At 39.1% G+C, this 21,544-nt stretch overlaps 1 protein-coding gene across 14 annotated transcripts in view; it reads left to right on the top strand.

The window, feature by feature from the left end:
- The first annotated feature begins 1,540 nt into the window (after window positions 1–1,540).
- The window catches only part of SPTAN1 (spectrin alpha, non-erythrocytic 1), a 53,208-nt gene continuing 33,204 nt past the window's right edge, over window positions 1,541–21,544 (top strand). For 7 of the 14 annotated variants that reach the window (XM_052814318.1, XM_052814317.1, XM_052814313.1 and 4 more), the window contains exons 1-13: window positions 4,835–4,882; window positions 10,337–10,576; window positions 11,208–11,333; window positions 13,864–14,004; window positions 15,157–15,303; window positions 15,929–16,062; window positions 16,852–16,996; window positions 17,091–17,245; window positions 18,525–18,660; window positions 19,231–19,332; window positions 20,113–20,250; window positions 20,698–20,808; window positions 21,303–21,380. In XM_052814318.1, coding sequence (XP_052670278.1) covers window positions 4,850–4,882; window positions 10,337–10,576; window positions 11,208–11,333; window positions 13,864–14,004; window positions 15,157–15,303; window positions 15,929–16,062; window positions 16,852–16,996; window positions 17,091–17,245; window positions 18,525–18,660; window positions 19,231–19,332; window positions 20,113–20,250; window positions 20,698–20,808; window positions 21,303–21,380 — 1,686 coding nt within the window. In that variant the 5' untranslated portion in view covers window positions 4,835–4,849. Of the gene's footprint in view, window positions 1,668–4,834; window positions 4,883–10,336; window positions 10,577–11,207; window positions 11,334–12,823; window positions 12,893–13,863; window positions 14,005–15,156; window positions 15,304–15,928; window positions 16,063–16,851; window positions 16,997–17,090; window positions 17,246–18,524; window positions 18,661–19,230; window positions 19,333–20,112; window positions 20,251–20,697; window positions 20,809–21,302; window positions 21,381–21,544 lie in introns of those variants that run through there. The other 7 variants (XM_052814309.1, XM_052814308.1, XM_052814305.1 and 4 more) reach the window with 2 other exon arrangements.

Below are 21,544 nucleotides of genomic sequence, written 5' to 3'. Positions count from 1 at the left end.
TGGTTTTTTTTATACAGAGTGGAGATGTTTTGATTACATCTTGCATATCTACAGTTATGTTGGAGACTCACTTTGCCAAGATAGTAATTGGTACTGTCTGTTAGAAACAGTTGTCTGCCTGTGCCAAAACACAAGGTGTGATTCGTTGAGAGATATATATGTAAGATACAATAGCTTTCTTTTTTGCTGACAGGTACTAGGGTTTTCTGACATTTGTGGGGGGAATGTAAGTATATATTTTTATAAATAACAAACATGGTATCCTTGTCTGCCTCAGTAAAGGGCATCCAGATACTTAAATACTATTTCAAAAACACCAATAAGAATTTCTAATTGAATAAGGAGTGCACTTCAAAAGAATCATAATAAATCAATATTTATTTTTAGGTGTAGCTTAAGGTTGCTTCTACTGCTTGAACTAATGGTTGACTTGTATGATGCTATTCTGTTTTTTGTCATTTCAGCAGTTTTGAATGTTAGCCATTTGGTGTTATGGAGATGCAGTGCAAATAAGGTCTTATGAATGTATTAATGGTATTTTCATACACATATTCGTATGAAATATGGCAAAGGAGAGCATCTCAGATGTGAAAATACTGTGTATTCAGGACAAGATGCATTAAAATGGCTGTGAGTCATACTCTTCCTTGGAGACAATAGTTCCAGGCAGTCCCACGGGTTGCCATGCAATGTCACTGCAACTGTGCTTTTTCCATTTAAGTACTTTATTAAAAGAAAGTGTTATTAACTCAAAAATCACTCAAACCCACTCAGCACTTTGATCCCATAAAGTTCTTGCTGCCTTACCGGGTCTCTTAAAATGAAAAATTAAGAGATTAGAGTTGAACTTCTTTGCCACGTCTATTTTAAACATCTCGTTTATACTAAAGGCTCATTTTCCTTTGAATTTATGCATCGGCTTTTCAAAAATAGCTTTCTCTTGACAAGCATTTGCAGCCTTTTGATGCTCTGTTCTTGCCAGGCTTGTGACACTGCACGCTGCTTCAAAAGGACACCCTTACCCATATATATTTTTAATAATGTAAAACTAATGAGGCCGCTGCTTTGAGTCTGGCCTGTTGATTTAAATTGAAAAACCTGTCACCTGTCCTCGGCGCTCTGCAGCCGCAGCACCTCGGGCTGAGGCGAAGGGGGCAGAAACCCTGGCTGCCGCCATGCTGCACGGACATTTTAACTGATTCTCAATGTAATCTTGTATTTTTTTCGTGTCCGAGGCTGGTCACTGTAGGGGGTGGGGGGTGAGGCACCGGCCCAGGGCCCCGCCGGCGCTGCTGAGGGGGGGGACAAACGCCCCGCGCCCCCCCCCCGCCCCGGCGTCACCCTCCGGCACCCTGCCCCGCCTCTCGGCTCTTTTCGGAACCCCTCGGCATTTTCCGGAACCTCTCGGCTCGCTCCGGCCCTCTCCGCATGCGCCGCTCCCGCAGTTCGCCTGCTGAGCTCGGGTGGGTGGGGCCCTTCTCTCCCCCTCCCCCCCGCCCGGTTCCCGATTCTTTCCGAAGCCCTTCGGCTCTTTTCGCTAGCCGGGAGACCGTTCTGCAGCGCTGACGTCATCTCCGGGCCGCCTTATAAAAAGGCGGGCGCAGGCGGCGCGGGGTGTCCGTGGCGGAGGGCGCGGAGCCGGCGGGGGAGAGCTGCGCACCCACCCGGTGAGGCGGCGGGCGGGGGGCTGGGGGGAGACGCCTTCATCCGCGCTCGCCTTCATCCGACCCCACCGGGGTAGATAGAGCCCCCCACGCCTGCTCCGTCTTCCGCCGCTGCGGAGACAGGTGTACGGGTGCGCGCTCCCCTCAGCCGCGGGGGAGGCTGAGGACGGCCCTGCCTCCGGGGGCTCCCCGCGGCGCCTCGGCTACCGCTCGCTCTCGCCCTCCCCGACGGCCGCGGCTGCTGCCGTGGTTTTTTGGTGTTTTTTTTTGTTTTTTTTTTTTTTTATCGCGGGTGGCCGCTGCGGCGCCCGGGGTCTCGCCCTTGGGGGAGGGGAGGGCAGGGGAGCAGCAGCCCCGGGCGCAGCGCGGATTAAGGGCAGGCGGGCAAGAAGCGGCGGGATCCGCCCTGGTCAGGCAAGACCCGCGGCAGGAATTTCATTCAGCGCTGAGGGGAGGGGATAAACAGGCGGGTAAATAACAGTGACAGCGAGTCTGCGTCCCTGTGGGCAGAGCGGGAGTCCCCCGCCTTGCCCGCCCTTCCCTTCGCCCCTGTCCGGTAAGGTTTGTGGTAAAACCCTGCCTCCCTCCCCTGAGGAGAAATCCTGGGGGGGCGACGGAGAAGCTGGCGCTCTGCGGTAACCGGGTGGAGGGGATTCATTGCACAGCAATGGCTTCCCTCAGCTCTCGCCAGCCCAGCCCTGTCCAAGGTCAGGAGATGCAGCAAAGAGTGTGCGAGGGGAGAGAAGAAAAGGGAGGGATCGAGGGGCTGGGTGTTCAGTGATGGCTGGAGAACCCTTTCCTCAAGGAGCTCGGTATCTCCCTGAAATGACGAGCACGTAAATAGCATGCACAACAGAGTTGTCTAGCCGAGCAGGAAGACATTTAAAAGAAATCCTCCCAACCTGTGTTCCTTTCATATATATGTAATTTTGGTATATAGGTCAAGCACTACGGTTTCCTTCATAAAAGAATCAGGATTTGTTCATCCCCGGATTAACTTTTTTTTTTTTTTTTAATTTAACATAAATCAAAGTAATGACAGTCAAGTTTTTCTTGGATTCATTGCCTGCATGCACCTTATCTGGTTACAGTGATACAAATCTATATTGCTACATCATAAATATGTACCAATAGGGTAATCATTTGCCCTGATATTTAAGGAAAAGCACAAGCAATTATCACAGTACATTTTTTCAGCAAGTTTGTGTTGACTTTTCAGGATTTTTAGTAGCTATTTTGTCATAAAACAGCTGCGTGTTCCAGTCTAAAATGTACGTGACTATTGAGCAGTCTTTCATGCATATTTAAATAGGTTCTGAAGAGCAGTTGTCTGGAGATGGCAAATGAACACATTAGGGGGAAAAAAAAAAATCACCAATAAAAAAAGACCAAAAAACCCCAACTCAGCCTGAAATGGTTCTGTATCTTTCTGGAAAAAAAAAAATCCATTTTCTTTTGGCATTTTGTTTTCAGCAAAGTGCCAGAAGATTCTGATGACTGTATTCACTGAAAGGCCTTGGTCAGTGATTCAGATTTGTTCAAAACAAATATTAAATCCCACTGTGTGATTTTTATGCATTTAAATGCAACTAGCAGTGAGTTCTTCCATGAAATCTTCATTTGTCCTTACTTATAAATTGTGCAGAGAGAATAATGAACAAAAGATTGAAAATGGAATGCTTTCTGCTGCATTGTGTGCAGTATCTGTAACTGTAGTAATGGAATTGTTAAGCTGTGGAAAATACTTGAACAAAGATAGCGGGTTACATTGTTCACAAGAAGTAATTTATTTCCATTCCTGTCGGGAAAAAAAATATATCCGTACTGGTTGAATTGAAATAGAAATCTTATTTTAAAATCAGATTTAGATGTTATGCTTCTATGAGATCCATAGTTGATGAAGTTAGCAAACATATTTGTGGTTGTGTTGTTTTTTTTTTTAATAACATAAAGGTAGCAACAATAACAAAAATGTTGAGTGTCAAAGACTGTCTTTTAAGCATTTTTTACACATTTTTCTCCTGCACGGCAGAAAGGTAGGAGAAGCTTTAAATCTCTTGAGACAGGGTGGTACCTCTTGGTGTGAAATTCCTATTTCTCAACTATTATATTTATACCTAACCTTAGTAATTTAATGTAAACAACTTGGTGTCTTTGCTGCCTTATTTTTGTCTACTTAATGTATTTATGGGGTTGTAGTTGTTTTATTCGTAAATACATTGCTTTTTGGGGGGCAACTAATTGCTTCCCCTGTATTGAATTCCTCCCTTTTCTCCGCTGTATGTTAGTATAGTGTGGGAGTTTGTTTTTTCCATTTGTCCCTGGAGTGTAGGCAGCAGAAAAATGGGGTGGAGCAGACTGCAGATGCTGTGGATGGAGATTGCCAAGCGTAGTCCAGCATTGTACTCCCATAGCTGACCATGGATCAAATGGAGTGGCAAGCTGCCTCCTTGCTGCTGCAACTGATACACATTAAGCCATGCAAATGCCACGAGAGAGATGCACTAGCTTCAGCTGGCACAAAGACACATAACTGCAGTTGTCCATGAACTGCTTCAGGGATTGCAGCGTACTCATGGGGAAAACGTAGGGTATGGGGAGGCGAGGAAATTTCTGGCTAAGAATTCAGTTGGTTAGATACACTTGACAGCTACATAATTAGCCATCTCAAAAAATACCTTCTGTCGCAACTGCTACTTGTCCATTTTTTTACTGTGGTAATTGAAAGTAATCATCTTTGTAGATGTTTATTCAAAACCTTCTTAGTGAGTTTGTGTCTTTAAATTAAGCCACCACACTTGATTATGCTGTAGCACGAAGCATCATTTGCCAAGTCATAGCTTTCTTTACTTTCTGTTTTGACCTTCAGATTATGGTAGGTTTGGTTTTGTTTTGTTTTTAAACTAACTGGAAAGGTTAGTACATACCAAATTAATTAAGTTTTCCTGTTTATATTTGTAACCTTTTTTGCATGGGGAGGTCTGTCACTTGCAATAGCTTGCGTAAGAATCATGCCAATTGTTGCAAGGAACCAAAAGGAAAGTATAAAACATGTACTGCAACAGAATATGTATTTTGAAAAAAAAAAAAAAGAAAAAAAAGAATTAAGCCATGTCCTTATGCTAGTCATTAGTTGAATGTTATCTTCATTTCCACCTCCCTTTTAGACTCTACATTCCTCCATCATGTTGTCATCGTTTCGTAAAGTCAAAGTCCAGGTATTTTTACATAATGCATGAAGTGTCATTGCCATACTTGCCTGTCTTTATTGCAGTGACCTATTTGTAACAAAAAGCCATTTGTTTGAGAGTTTGTTCTACATAGCAGGTGCTTTATTTGTACTTCAGTGTTGAGTCTGATCTGCCTTTCCTTTAATACTTTGGATTTCCTAATTTCTGTCTGTGATGCATGATGTGTGAACAGTTTATAGTTGTTCAGTATGATCAGGTTTTGGTGTGGATTAATTTTCTAAGAGTTTTTTTTTTTTTTTTAAAGTAGTTGAGCAGTATCTTCTTACTTATAGCATCTAAAAATCAACTGTGATAAGATTTACACTGTAGAACATTATGCATTTGAAGTTGGCTTTGGTTCCTGTTCCATCCACTTGCACAAATTTATAATCCTTGTATTGTTGTGGTGTAACTTTTCATGTATCTCTGTGGCTTTCCGTTCAGTGGTGGTAAAATAAATAGGATGTACGGACCAAACTTCAGCTGGGTAACACAAGCAACTAGATTTTATTTGGAAATGATAGTAATGTAAATGTTTATACTACAATTAAAATTACAATGAAAAGATAACAAATGGGAATGGAAAATGCTGGGATTTATTGTGTAATATCACATTACCTGTAAACTCTGCATTTCTGCAATGCAGTCAAGGTAATTTGCTTTCTCAGGAGGACTTGGCAGAGTGTAGTCCTTGCCAGCACTGCATAGTTTTATCAGAGGTCTCTGGTGATACTAAAACCAATACAAAGCCAAGAAACCCCTCATACATAAAGGCACCAAATTCAGAGAGGCAATTCAGCTGCTTTTATTTGAATAGTGGAATTAAAATTCTAAGACTAAGTGCCTAAGAATGAACAGGTCTTTAATTGTCTTCCATATTTCAGAAGTGCATAGTTAAGGCTGTGCACAAACCCTCTAATCAGCCTAAATCACTAGCTTTGCAGCCTGCTTTAGTTCAAACAATTTGCCTTTTTTCTTTTAATGCTACAGTTTCTTGTGTCCCTGTAATACCTACTTAAATTTTGGGGCTTGTTTGAATTTTACCTGTGCTGTGGTTAGTCTGTATGAGTCTATGGCATTAAGCAGTGACTTCAACACAGCTTGTTTTTTTTGTACTGCAGCACTTGACTTATTTTTCTGGCTTGGAATTTGTAGAGGTTTGAGGCTGTAGGTGACCTTCCTTGACAGTGACCAGGACAGGAGTATTTGGACACAGGGTTCTGCTGCATGTAGTCCACACTTAAAATTTCTTTATTTTGTAGATTTAAATTCATAACAAACCAAATGCCTGGTCATTTGATTTTGTCTCAGTGGTGTTTTAAATCCTCTCAGACAGGGTATATGATATGACATCCTTCAGTTACTTCTTCGTAACACAGTATGCTCATGCAGTTCCCTTCACAGCAGCAGGAGCCAGTGCTGCACATACTTTTCAGAAGGATTCTCTTTTATTTACCTGCAGTACTAGTATGTACTAACTTAGCACTAAACTAGGCAATTGTGGTGTTTTTGTGTTCGAGACATACGTAGTGGCTTACCTCTTCCCTAGGGTTTGGAGGAAGCTGTGAATGGGAGAAATGAAAGTTGGAAAAAATCTACATTGGTTTTTTTCCTCTGTCGTTTCCTTTTGAAGGTTATTTTCACATCCAGTATTAGAATTCATATTTTTTTGCTTAAAGAAGAAAAACCAGCAATCCATTCCTGTCCCTGAAGAGGGAGGCAGGAGGGAGTAGCCACTATCAGTTAAATGCTCTTTTGACAAGACTTAGGATGTGTAATGCCGATGAATGCAAAAAAAATGCATCAAGCTGCTCATGTGTGCATACCTGGGGAGCAGAGAGTGTTTTGATAAGTAAAGTACTTGTATTACAAGCTACTACTAGGGTCACGTATGCTGAATATATGTAACGCACATCAGGACTTGTCTTAAGAGAAAGTCATTATTTTACTAAATCTTAAGATAGTGATCTTTATATACTGGTATCTGATTGCTTTTCAGGCAAAGGAGTTTAATTCTTTAAGCTTCCTGTAATTGGCTTTAAAAATATGTTAAAATCTGTGTAGCACTGAATGTATTTTACATTTGAGTTTTTAAATCCCCGAAAACATGTTTTGGTAAGGGAAGTGCTGACAGCTCTTATGTGTGTCAGCCCTGGTGGCACCGCTGTAATTCCTGTTTAACCCACCTCGATACCGCTGTTTCCCGAACTTGAATGATGTTGCTGACATCATCGTTGTTGCACTGCGGTGTCTATAAATATCTGCAGTTGTATACTCCCATGCAAATTTTAGTGTACCCTTTGTATAATTTGGATCATCTGAGGAAGGTTAATCATTGTAGATTGAAGGATGAGAGTAATATGTTTGTTTTGGTTTTTGTCTTAAATTTATTTCTTTTTGTTGTTTTTTTTTTTAAATACCACCACAGTGGTACAGTGCAAAGAAGCATTTCTGATTATTTTTTTAGTTAGACATAAGCTGACAAGTGGCTTTCTAAAGTTAGTCTTACAGCATAAAAGTACAGTGGCAAATGCCTTCAGGACAGTTAAGATCCCCTGGTTTGGGGACGTCTTTGCGATGACGCCTGCCTCGGCTGTCTGGAAGGCCGAGGCTCTGGGCAGGAGCCAGCCGGTGCCATTCCTCCTGCCCGCACTGCCTGGAAGGTTCACTCTGCCTGACCTTATCAGCCGGGGCAGGAGGCAAGCAGCGATGTGGAGAATGTTGTCTCTGCGCACAGTGCTCGGGCCGGGGCCGGTTATCTGGGGTCGGGCTGGGCATTTGTGTATCTCCCAATCTAAGCTATGTTTTTCACGTTAAAAACATAAAGCATAACTTCTTGTTGGCGGTTCTTTTGCTAGCGGTGCAGAGGTGTATCCTAGATGCCTTCGAATGGTGTCATTGAACCGAGAAGGTTTAGAAACATCTTGGAGAACTGCTTCGTATTCAAGGGGCGTAATGCAGTTTGAGCGTGAAAACATTGGAGGTAGACTGCATCATTCTGCAGCATCGATGACTTTTGAGTTCAGAGCTCCCCAGTGACTGCTGATCGCGCTCTGGCAGAGCACAGACTTGCTGACGTCAGCTGATCTGCTGCAGGAAAGAACAGTCTATTATTGCTAGACCAAAGCACTTCTTTTACAATTGACTAGCTTGACTTACTGTAGTTACAAAAGGAGCCTTTCTTTTAATGAATTCCAGCAAAAAGATGAGCCAGATTGCATGGCTTGTGTGGTGAGAGGCAAACCAGCTACCAGGCTAAATTACAGGAGGTCTCCTATGTGGTTTTTAAAAATGTAAAAATAATTTTAAGTAATTTAATCATTTGCATAATTTAATAATGTAAATAATTTAATAATTTAAAGAGGTCTAAAATTACTTGGGCTGTGGAGGTTATTTCTAATACTGAAATACAAGTTGACAGCAAAAGACTGTACGGCGTTCTAAAGACTAACTAGGATTTCATTTTCTCCCAGTAATGCCCATAACCAGAATAAGCGGAGAGACAGGCTACAGTTGTGCAGTACATTTAGACTAAATGCCACTTTGTTATTTCTGAACACAGTTCAGTTTAAAAGAAGTGCTGTTGGAATTCAAACACAGTGTGACAGCACAGGGGAAGAAGTTTTTAGCAATAACTTGCTCTCCTGGAGGGAAAACACTGTTTGAAACAGGGCTTGAAAAAACCAGCTGCTTTCTCAGGAAAACAGATCTGTAGTTGAGCTCAAGTTGCGTTCAGGGGTTTGATCTTTTAATACTCAGATACAGTAATCAAGTGGAGCCTTTGGTGCCACTGCCTGGTGAAACCTGGACTTCATTTATATAATACAGTCTACACAGACTGGTTTTTTGTGGTGTGTGTTTTGTTTTGTTTTTCTCCTTGCCTTCTTTTGACAATAATGAGTGGAACGCCCAGGCCTGGAAGAGAAAGCAAAGCTGAATTTTCTTTCCTTCTTTAAACTGCCGCAATGCAGTTGGGGCTCAGAGTTCACAGGAGTAACAACTGCTGCTGAAATGGCTGTCCTCTTGCAGGGTGGGACTGTTGGAAGAGAGCTCGGGAATGTGTGAATTCGCCCCCATATGTTCCTTTCTATCAGATGGTCCCTTTACAAGTGCTTAGAAACCAAACAGAAAACATGGCCATATAGATCACTTTCCAACCTGTGGAGTTTTTCATACAATTATGCAAGATACATGTCTAATTAAAGCATGTGGCTAACTAATGACTAAATAACAATTTAATATTTAATAACGTATTTTAAGAGATTGCCCTTGTCTTTTAGTATGCAGTTGCACACTAGGTTTCTTCCCTGTCTTTGATAGGATTGATGAGAAGTACATTTAGCTTGATGCTTACAGAATTTATAATGAAAGCATTAAGTGAGCTATACATGTAAACACTTGTAGATCAAGACATTAATTGCATAATTGTTCAAGCATGGAGTGTTTTTTGCAACAGCTTCTTGATATGCCGAGTGAGTTGTCAAGTAAGTGGATAAATATCCAAACTCTGATGACAATAATGATACTACTTTTAAAATTTGTGTTACAGTTCTGTTCTAATGCACAGATCTCTTATTGAAAATCAAATTGCTTTTTGAAACTTTAGGAACTGAAAATTAAAGGTTATCCCAATTTTAATAGAGAGGAGATAAAGCAGAACAGTAGTCAGTTCTTTGCTGTCTGTGGTAACAATAACAGGTTTTAGTATATAAAGCAATGTATAAGGATTTTCAGTCAAAGCAGTCAGAGCAAGATCAGTAGTTATATGAAATGCTCCTTGACTTACTTGTCTAAGGTCAGATCTATGAAGTACTGTGAGCCTCTGTATTGGCTTTTGAAAGGTGATGTAGGGAGTGGCAGGGTGGGTTTGTAACCTTTTTTAATCGTCTGAGAGAACAGAGAGGAGATATGTCACACACAGAGATGTGTGTGTGTATATATATATGTATGTATAATATATATAGATATATGTGGATCAGCTGTTGTTTAAAGAACAGCAATATTCTTACTTTAGTTTATCTATATTGAGTATTTTAAATAAAATGTTTCCAGATTTTATACATTGTACAAGAAACATGTTATGTCTATATATCTACATACATATATGTGCACAGAAACATATTTTTAACATTTGTATTAGATGCTTGCATGCTACTATCCAGGATGACGTGGCCTTTATATGACTGCAGGCATATTTTTCCAAAACAAGTAGATGTTAAATGTCTTTATAAATATTTCTTTCCCCTTATTTCCTGCTAGAAGTGTGCTTTTATTTATACGTATAATATTTATATTTTATATACATATCTGCACACATAGAGTAAGACTGTAAGTAAACCACATGCAAGTTTGAAAAAAAAGCAGGCTTTTCTTTCATGGATCTCTTCCTGCCCTACCATTGTTTTATAATACAAACAAAATGGGGTTTTTTTTGGCTTTCAGAAAATGGATCCAAGTGGTGTAAAAGTGTTGGAAACAGCAGAAGATATCCAAGAAAGGCGTCAACAAGTTTTGGACCGTTACCACAGGTTCAAGGAACTGTCTTCTCTAAGGCGCCAAAAACTTGAAGATTCCTATCGATTCCAGTTTTTCCAGCGTGATGCAGATGAGCTTGAAAAATGGATCCAAGAGAAACTGCAGATAGCATCTGATGAAAATTACAAAGACCCAAGCAATTTACAGGCAAGTCCTACTGCCATTTTATGTTTCCTGTACTATTAATTTTAGGGCGTATCAGGTCAACTGGGATAAACAGAATAAACGCATAAATGTAACTTGATCTGAGAGTGGTGAAGAAAGATGGATGCAAATACCCGCGGCCTTGCAAAGTGTTCTTCAAAAGCCTGGTTTCTTCACTGATGTAATTGGAATATTTCTAATAATGGATTAGATGCTAAATCAGCATAAAGAAAGTTACTCAATGTAATGTAGTGTAAAACCAGCTTTGTTTAATCCTAGAATTTGTTGGATGCTTTGGCTCTGTAAATAAGCGTGAATTAACTCTTACTGTTTCCACAAAAAAATATATTTGTAGGGGAAAAAAATCTTGCGTGGGTGGAACTAGCTGATGGGTTCTCAGATGTCTGAACACTCCGGTGTACGAGAGCAAACACAATAATGAAATAACTAAAATTGGGGTGTTTGAATCCACTCGTGAAACACATGATACAGCTATGATTTCAACTGTACTATTTTATTGTTTCTTTGTTGGTACAGAATATGCATAAAATACACTAAAAATCTTGATGCTGGGAAATGTGGAGGAGGGCTGTGCACCAAATCTCAGTCATGTTTTTTGATCTTTTACTTGTAGGGGAAGCTGCAAAAGCACCAAGCCTTTGAAGCTGAGGTGCAGGCCAATTCGGGGGCTATTATTAAACTGGATGAGACTGGAAATCAGATGATTAATGAAAGCCATTTTGCATCTGAAACCATAAGAGTGAGTGTTAAATTTTTTTTATTTTTTCCCCCTCTTACAGGCTTTTCCTTAGACACTTTGTGCAGATTGCATGGATAACTCCATATTCTAAACCACTTTTTAAAATTCTACAGGTATTTGATTAGTGAAATCACAAGAGAATTTTATATTTGTGAAGCTTACGGATATTTTTCTCTTTCATGAGCACCCAGCTCATATCTTTTCTTGGATCCAGTTCTGAGGTGAACTGTCTGCCAGGGAAGTCCAGGAACTTGGACTGGAAAATCATGGGTAGTTCAAAGACGTGTTGAAAGTCACAAGGCAAATGATTAATTATACTTGTGGTTCTTCCCAAAATGGCAAATATCAAGAAACAGCAAATTCACAAGGCCTGGTGTCAGGGATGTTGACCACTCATTTTTTGGTTATACATAACATTTTAATTTTCTGCGATAAAAATTTTAAGTAAGACAAGCAACGATACCAGTAAACTTCAGACATCTAATTTCTGTGTGCTCTGGCTCAGATAAAGTCTCTAGTGATTTTTACTTTCTGGTTAAGTTGTACTGGCCATATGTTCAAATCTCTTTGAATTTGCGTTCCATGGCTTTTTCTGTGAGCTCCAAGTACAGTGCTCTGTCTGCTCTGTTTATCCAGCAGTGAACATCTCTTAGGACAGCTGCTTCCTCAATAACAAGCTGTAAGCTTTCTTCAAATCCTTTTCTGAGATCTACTGTTGGTTTGTTTTTTTCTTTCTCTCTAAATCTCCTAACCTTTGTAATGCAATGACAAATGTATTTTTAAAACCTTTGCTGCTGCACTAAATAGGTTTATATTTGACAGTATTTGAGTGGTTATCAATGTTTTAGAAGTCTGAGCAAACTGTAGATTTTATGTAATGACTTCATAGTTATCTTTTCTCCTTCTCCTATGTATTCTCATTTTTCTCTGGTTACGTTAGTTTTTTTTCTCTCTTACTCCCACACACAAGCGCGCACACGTACATGCACATACCCCACCAGTAAACACTTATTTGTTTTCTGCATACCAGCTTCTTCTCTAGGACTCATTTTATTAAATCTGCTGTTTCTGAGCCTCACTTGTTTCAGTGTTGGTTATGGCTGCATTTTTCTTTAAGGCAGAGAAGTTGTTTAAAGCTTTTTTCATTATAAGATTTGGATGTGAGCTGTTACAACTTTTCAAAAGGAGAACTCTTGTGATATTTTTGTAGTGATTAGCAAACTTAACTGATACATTTATCGTTTCATTGTAACTAAGAAAAGATGGGACTAAGAAAAGCAGAATTTTTTTTTTATACACTGTATAGAAAAACCCTAAGGTAATGATTATTTTAGAAACCTCATTGTGATTGTATAATCTTTACCACAAATAGTAAAAAAAAAAAAAAAAAAAAGCTTTGCAGTTGGGTGATCTTAAATAATACCGTGTCTTAGCTGCTTAATATAAGTTGTGTTCTGTTTGGAGTGGTAATTTGCCTTTTAATGGTTCAGTCTTTCACGCCATACCGGACTGCACAGCGCCCAATAGTTACGGCTATCCAAGTTGGGTTCCACATACGAGTAGGTGAAACTTTTGGCTGTGCAGTGCAACTTCTTTTTGCAATGTCTTCTTTCTTCCTTGGTTGACAATTTGCACTATCCTTTTGGGCAGTCCTAGGAAATAGAGTGAGCTCTTTTCTCCCTTGAAACCTACCTAACTGAACTTTCTAAATGGATTAAATGGGTATCCACCCATGCTAGATGTTCAAAAGGTTCTCTAGCGTGACTTTCAAGTTTCAGATCTCGATGAGCAAAGCGTTATAGATGATGGGTGGAGCAGATGCTTTCCTGTTTTGCAAGTTGTGTGCCTGTGTGGGAGTGTGGTTTTTCTTTTAATTGTCTATAAAATTTATGGTTGCTCCCAACAGTTTTGAAAGGTAGAGTGCAGCCAGACAGAGACTCAATATTAAAACTAGTAATTGCTCCTGATATTTCAGTATTATGTTACTTAACAATGTTGGCTAAATGTATTAACTGGTTAGTGCTAAGAGAAATGATTAAAATATTGTAAAGTGGTATGAATTTGGCTTGAAACAAAATGTGTCATCTTTAAATAAAAATAAATCCCAAATGAAGACGAGATTCACTTATTGGGAGTTGACTTCCATGTAAAAGGCTGAACATTTGAAGGGGATAGCAGCAAATGTTTGGTCTGACTTCACGCTAGCATGGAATTTAAATCAAATTTTATCTCAAAATGTTTACCTCATAGTTATGTAAAGATAACTATTTGATAGCTTCATTAATTAATAACAAGTGTGTAAATACTCAGTTCAGTAATTTCTAATTTTGTGTTGTTACATCACTTTACATCATTTGAAAACTAATGACTAGAGGTGGAATTGTATGAGGTTTGTCCACCCTTTGTCGAAAGTAAGGTTTAGGATGTACAACTTTGGGGAAAAAAAAAAAATCTTCTGTTAAGGTCAGGAAGGGAATATATCTAATCATCTTTGATACAGGATTTTAGTAACAACATCCTATTGTTCTAGACTCGGCTGCAGGAGCTGCACCGACTATGGGAGTTACTGTTGGAAAAGATGAGAGAGAAGGGAGTCAAATTGTTGCAAGCACAGAAGCTGGTGCAATACTTACGGGAATGTGAAGATGTCTTGGACTGGATCAATGACAAGGTATATTATTATCTGCCTTTGCTGTGTTCTTGATGGGAAATTTGATGTGTTTGTGTGGAAATTTTCTATCAACATAGAGTTGCTGGAGTTCAGGTAGTCACAGAGAGCTTTTAAAGGCACCTACACATTTTATTTAGTTTATTCATATTGCATAAGCAGTAAGTGTGCAAACTACTATTCCTTCTTTTGCAGCCACAAAAAAAAGGTACTAGACTAAGAGGAAGCCTGCAAGTTGGAGAGCATAGTTAAACATAATCAATTCTTTCTTTGCTTTGAGGAGACCTTCATATTTCTCATAGTAATCAAATTCAAGTTTCCTGTAAGGGAAATCTACAACATGTAAAAGCAAATGTTTTTTATAAGTGTTCTAAATGATCTGTTATAGAAAGCAGCCAGCCTAACCAGCAAGCAGTGTGTACATAATTACTTAATGATTGGAATATCTTTAGATACACATTGTAAGGACATTAGCTGCAGGAGAACTGTTGGCTCTTGATTCTTTGAACTCTGAGGAAACAGACCACAAACCACACTATCAAGGAAAAAAAGCCACAAAATGATCATACAGGTTTTCTTGATGATGGTTTGCTATTTTGTGTCACTGTGGGTTCAAACTGTAAACCCTGCATAACTGTTACTGTATATGATGGTGCACTTTTCATAAAGAAATCTTGCTTCAGAAGCCTACAGCAAATGCCCATAAACAATCTAAAAATGTGAACAAATTCTAGTCACTGTGTGTACTTTGAAATAACACGGGCAATCATTTTGTAGTTTTAAAAGCATGTTTTCTCTGTGCATATTTTCTTTCAGTAATTTAGGTTGTTGTAGTAGTGATCATCGTGCATAGAACAGAAAACTTAAGATAGAAGAATTGGTTATATTCAATAACTTGAAAAATTAATAAGAGCAAGCAAGATGAAAAAATAATACCCTTAGTGATCTTGCATGTTTCCTGCAATAATGGACAGACTTGGGGGGGAGTGGAGTTTAATGGAGGAAACCTTGTAGTTTTAAATCTGACTTCAAACACGGTGATTGTAACTGTCTTTGACCTATTCAAAATCAGGACAGTTTGCTTCCTGATTTTTAGTGGTGATTTCCCATAGGATAAACTGGAAATTCACTTTTTTTTTTTCCTCGATGTGCTAGGAAGCAATAGTGACCTCAGAAGAGCTTGGGCAAGACTTAGAGCACGTTGAGGTTTTGCAAAAGAAGTTTGAAGAGTTCCAGACAGACCTTGCAGCTCATGAGGAAAGAGTAAATGAAGTGAACCAGTTTGCTGGCAAACTTATCCAGGTAAACATTCATGTGTTGAAAATCTCTCTTGGCAAGTCTGGTATAACACAGCAAGCTTTTGTCTGCAACTTCCTCTTTTTCCCTCTGGTTTGGTAGCAGATCTTTAAGCTTTACTCTACATGTGCTTAGATACTTGGCTATCTTAATCTTAAGTGGTCATCATTTGATTAATTTGTTCTTCTGCTGAACAGCTTGAGTAACTGCCCCAGCTGAGAATGTTCCAGAAAATGTGGAGAGTAGTGATTAGTAACAGAAACTGTTGTATTTGGGGTTAAATGTATTTCCCCTGGACAATCAGGATTAATATATCTTCTCTTCTGGTATGTCATCTGAGGCTTGATCAAGGATGAAGACAGGGCAGGAAGTATTGCATTCCAGGAAAAAAAAGATACTGTTTACAGCCCTCTTCCCATTGACTTATTAGTACATAGGGAAACTTAAAGTACTGCAAGAGCATTGAATGTTTACACACTGAGGTTTCAGGGAAACTGTTGAATTGAGTGATCATCTGGAAAGTATAGTAATTATAAACTGATGTCTTGAAAAGCAGTAGTGTTTCAAGGTTTTGTGAATGGATGTAAAACCACAGAACATATGAAAATAGCATTTTTCCTTTGCTCGCTAGGAACAACACCCTGAAGAGGAACTGATAAAGTCCAAACAGGATGAAGTAAATGCAAGCTGGCAGCGTCTTAAGGGGCTTGCCCTTCAGAGGCAAGGAAAACTCTTTGGGGCAGCTGAAGTTCAGCGCTTCAACAGGTATGATCTTGGCTGGATCTGCTGAAGTGATGTAATATTTGTGTGGATGTTTAATGAGGCATTCAGCTGCATACAGTAGTATGAGAAGAGCTGCTGTCGTCTGTTACATTTTTGCTTTACTCTTCCTCATGACTTGTTGAATGAGGACCTTGTTGTTCTAGAATTACCTTAGAATAGTCATTCTGATTTAGCTTTTCAACACTTGGCAGTTTTTTTCATTCCTGCTAATGGCAGTTTTGCTTCCCTTTCCTCTGAGGGTTTTTTCCTCCAATTCTGTCCTACATGAGCCTTTAAAGGAGTGGATTTTTGTTGTTAGATGGATGTCAGTCCAGTTGTTCTGGTGGTCTTTGAGCAGTGTTTTTTCTATCCTCATCTCCATCTACAGCATTTTGAGATTTGCTGTAATTAAGTAGGAGAAGGGTCCAGAGTGGGAAATGGACCTACTAGGTGATGGTACTCAGTGGTGCTATAATTCCTTGTTCACATCTAGTGACACCATCTGAAGAATGGCCTGCCAATATGCTTCAAGGTTTTTTGAGATTTAAAAAAAAAAAAAAAAAAAAAAGTATAATTTTTTAGTTTTTTGGTGTTTGTGGGTTGGTTGTGGTTTTTTTTTTCTGTTGTGGCTTTTCTTTTTTTATTTTTTTAAAGGATGATTGTAGTTGGCTGCAGTGTTTATATATATGGGTTTGTATGCCAGTATGTCTGGCATACATACAGGAAAACATCCTGCTTCCTTCCTTTTTCCATACAAGATAGCCTGCTTTCAATTTCTGCTTTGTTTTGAAGGGATGTGGATGAAACAATCAGCTGGATTAAGGAGAAAGGGCAGTTGATGGCCTCAGATGATTTTGGCAGAGACTTAGCCAGTGTGCAGGCTTTATTGCGTAAGCACGAAGGCTTGGAAAGAGATCTTGCAGCTCTGGAAGATAAGGTACCCATACGAGATGCATTTTACCTACAATTTAAACAAGGTAACCTGCTTGTAAAAGGCTGGAAGCTTACTCACTGTTTGTGACTGGCTTTAGGTTAAGGCCCTTTGTGCAGAAGCTGACCGTTTGCAGCAGTCTCACCCAATAAATGCTTCTCAAATTCAAGTGAAGCGGGAGGAGCTGATTGCCAACTGGGAGCAGATCCGAACTCTGGCAGCAGAGAGGCATGCTCGCCTTAATGACTCCTACAGGTAGGAATATTATCATGCTGAAACAACCTTTCTTCCTTATTCAAATTTGAGAAGAGGGCTCTTGGGAGGAGAAGAAAGGGATGCTGTTTCCAAAATTTTTGGATGATTCTGGTGTTTTCAGAAGCAGTCTTGTTCACCAAATTGTATTTTACAATAACTTGTAGTAAAAGAAATATTTATATGATAAATAAATACAGCTTTTGGTCATTCTCTGGATGTGGATCAATTATGAAAATAGACACCTTGATGTTTTTAGGACATTGCCTTTTTTCCCATCGGAGTTGATATCTGCATTTTGAAGTACGTTTTCTGACTATATTTTAGTTTTGCTGGGTTTTTTTAATACACATATTTCAAATCTGTTCACTATGGAGTCCTTATAATTCTCTGTGAAGGCTGAAGTATGGTATATTGCTTGATGTATTGTCCTATACTAAATGAAGTACCTGTTTCTGTGATAGTTGCTTCGTTGCTGTGGGACTTGTCTTCATCCAATCTTGTTTCTGTACTAGCCTGGTTGTCTATGGAACATAATCTGTTAGATCACCGTTGAGAAGCCATACTAAAGTGAAACTTATCCTAATTTGGTGGTTAGTTTACATCCTTTCTGGTTTTGTTTTTCTGCTGTTTGTTCCCTCCCATGATGCAAGAATTATGGTGGTGGAGACCCATACAAGTAATCATTTTTCCTTTGCCTTCCCTCTCATAATCTCTTCAGATCAATTAACAGCAAGTTTAAAAGGGAAACAGAAACTGATCACTTTTGCTGATAAGTGTTAAGCACATGCCAAAGGCAATAACTGTAAAAGCATGCTGAAAGGAACCTGAGAATTTGTTCGCATGTTGTTTTAAGGCTGAGGCATGTGCAGTTGGAACTTTCTGTCAGTTCCCCCCACACACACACTGTGTTATGGTTGTGACAGAAGCAGTCCCATGGGCTATCTTGAAACACTCTGCTTGAGAACTATCTTTTGATTTCTGTTGCCTTCAACGTACAGGCTTGTAGTTAGGAATATTTCTTTTACTTTCATTGTAAGTTATATGCAATACATGTCCTTGAGAAATTGATTTTGAACCTTGCATTTTCCTAACTTCAAAAGGCTTCTTTTTTTGACTGAGAGCATATTTAGTTATTTAATATTCTGATTGCATTGTCTTGTTTTGTTTCTATCTGAGGAACAGCTTTTATGTTTGTAACCCTTTCTTTGAGGTAAGGATGGAGAAACCATGCAAACAAATTATTCCCAACCATTTTTGCTTTTGCTTTTGCTTTCCTAAGGCTGCAGCGCTTTCTTGCGGACTTCCGAGACCTCACCAGCTGGGTGACTGAGATGAAGGCTTTGATAAATGCTGATGAACTTGCCAATGACGTCGCTGGAGCAGAAGCCCTTCTAGATAGACATCAGGAACATAAGGTATAAAGGTTATATTATACAGCCACGTCCGGTCAGCAACCCTCAACAACTGATACATATGTCTAACGCAGTCTCCAAGTCAGAACTGCTGATGTTGTATCACTAGAATCAATTGGTCATGCAACTAACACGGTACTAGAGTGCTGTCCCGATTTAATATTTTTACTTTGTTTCTTGATAGTAGATATACACTAATAAGTAAGTATTTTAAGAATGTTTATGATAATATTTTACAAAAAATTATTAGACCTGATAGCAGTCAGTTGTACTAATGACTCTTAATTCTCCATCACGAGGAATTCCTATATGTAAGCAGAAAGAGTGTAGCTTAAAACCAACCTTTAGTTTCATTTTAACATACGAATTTATACTTACCTTATCTGCATCATAAGGTAATCCATTTCATTCTAGTTTTCGTGTTTAATGTAATGTATTTAAAGATAGTTGAATGTTTATCATTCAGATGTCCAGACTGTTGTCTCTGTGTTATTTTCAATAGCAGTTTTCATATTCTGACACTCTGTTCTAAGATAAATGTTGGTAACAGCTTACACACATCCCCTTTCACAGGGAGAAATTGATGCCCATGAAGATAGCTTCAAATCTGCTGATGAGTCTGGCCAGGCTTTGCTTGCTGCTGGGCACTATGCTTCTGATGAAGTTAAAGAAAAGGTAAGTTGAGAGCAAGAGCTCCTAGAAGAATTTTGTCTCTTCTGTGTCCCTTAATTTAAAAGTTCATTTCTTGTTAAGATCATAAGCTGCAAAGTATCATCCCTCTAGGTTACAGGGCTTTTTTAATGCATATAAGTAATGTGTGCTTTTCATTCTCAAATTGACAGCTTCTGCCTGTCTATTAGTAGGAACTATTAGGACTATTAGCACTATCTATTAGGAACTATTAATATATCTTTCCGCCAAAAGAAAAATGGGTTATCTGTTTATCTAAGTTTAGGTTTGCTATCAGAAGTGTCAGTAAATATGTAGTATTTTTAAATTTTGGTTTTCAAACTAATGGGGCCTCTTATGAAGTCTGCATATTGAAACATTGGTCAATCAGACAGTTCAAATGCCGTCAGTGAGCGTGGGCCAAAAAGATTTCAGAGGCTGAGAGAGCAGGATGTTTTGCTGAAGAGCTTCTCTTACAAATAGGTCTGCAGTCAAAAAGAGAGTGGTTGTCCATTAAATGTCTCTGAGTAGATTTAATTTGGAAAAGCAGAGTTTTCTGACTGAAGTCAGAAGGTTGTAGCCACTAGGCAAGCTTGATAAGCTGAGAAAAGGCTTGCCCTATATGAGGATGATGATGTTGGTAACAGAATGATTCTTTACACAGGAGGTAATTTTCAGTCCAAGTTAACCACTTCTTTAGAGTCACAGCTTGATTTTACATTGAGATGGAAATGAACCAGGACTGTTAAATAAAATTATTATGTATTCCTCTTCCCAATCCATTAGCTGACCATCCTCTCAGATGAAAGATCTGCCTTGCTAGAACTATGGGAGCTTCGCAGACAACAGTACGAACAGTGCATGGACCTGCAGCTTTTCTACAGAGATACTGAACAAGTTGACAACTGGATGAGCAAACAAGAAGTGAGTGCATATCTTTGAACTCTCCAGTTATGGTTGATTTTCATTTCTGGCTAGTCTTCTGTAGACTTAAAACAATTTACTAGTATTTACTAGTGGCTGCCACTAAATGTGCACTAGAGAGCAGGGTGCTGTGCAGAGTTATTTATCTGACTGCCCAAGCTGCTACAATGACTGTTTCCATCTAATGCTGAAGCTATTAGTTGTGACGAGTTGGCTTGAGATTGCTTTTATGTGTGTTAACTCTTGTAAAATGCTGTTTGAATAAGAAGCTAAAAAGAATGATTCAGAATCTTTGGCTGTTAGAGGTGTACAGAGAACACCATCCCAGTGTATCATCCTTTACTTTTCAATAATATCATATGGTATGAAACACCACTGGCCATGCTTGAGTTGACTTAGAGTAGCTGAGCACGGAAACATGAAAATGTGTTTGCTTCCTTACCTTAGGCATTTCTGCTGAATGAAGACCTTGGTGATTCTCTGGATAGTGTGGAGGCTCTTCTGAAGAAGCATGAAGACTTTGAGAAATCCCTAAGTGCCCAAGAGGAGAAAATCACAGTAAGACATTTACATTAGGTGATCATTAAATGGGCAAGAAATAAAACAGGTGAATTTGTTGACTGGAGAGGAGATGCTGCTGCAGCATGATAGAGAAGGATGGGGTTTGCTCTGCAGAATGATCTGCTGTTATGTGGGATGTATTATCTCTAAATTATGTGTATTGTCTCTAAAATGGAAAATAGTGGAAAAGATAGGATAGAGCTCAATTGCTGCCTCAGAGAGCTGAGTAACCCAGTGCTTGCATACCATGCCAGCACACGTGTGGATGATGATTTGTCAAAAAACTGCATTCTTCCACATGTAAGATGATGGTACAGTAAAAAAGGGTGTAACAATAGCTATCTTAATGGCTTTCTGTTAGTTTTACTGTGATAAACTTTTGAGAATTAAGTACTATTTAATTTATTTAATATACTTAAGTAGAATTTACTACTAAGTAAACTAGCACAATTTCTATTACACCAAGTAAATGGAAACCATTTTCTCTTTAGGCTTTAGATGAGTTTGCTACTAAATTGATTCAGAATAACCATTATGCCATGGATGATGTTGCTACACGCAGAGATGCTGTAAGTATCCAAAATAGATTTGGACTGCAGACTTCGAATCGTGTTCTGCTTTATTATTTTAAATGGTATGACTGCAATACAGGATAAGTCAGAGGAGCTCTCCCAAAAGTATGGATACAGTGGTGGTTTTTACAAGCTTGAAGAATTTAAAAACCTTTTTATTT

This window comes from Harpia harpyja, chromosome 19 (genome assembly GCF_026419915.1).
Source record: "Harpia harpyja isolate bHarHar1 chromosome 19, bHarHar1 primary haplotype, whole genome shotgun sequence".
In the NCBI taxonomy this organism is placed as follows: Eukaryota; Metazoa; Chordata; class Aves; order Accipitriformes; family Accipitridae; genus Harpia; species Harpia harpyja.
Note: the sequence above shows the minus strand (reverse complement) of the source record. Positions and strands in the feature narration are given on the sequence as shown.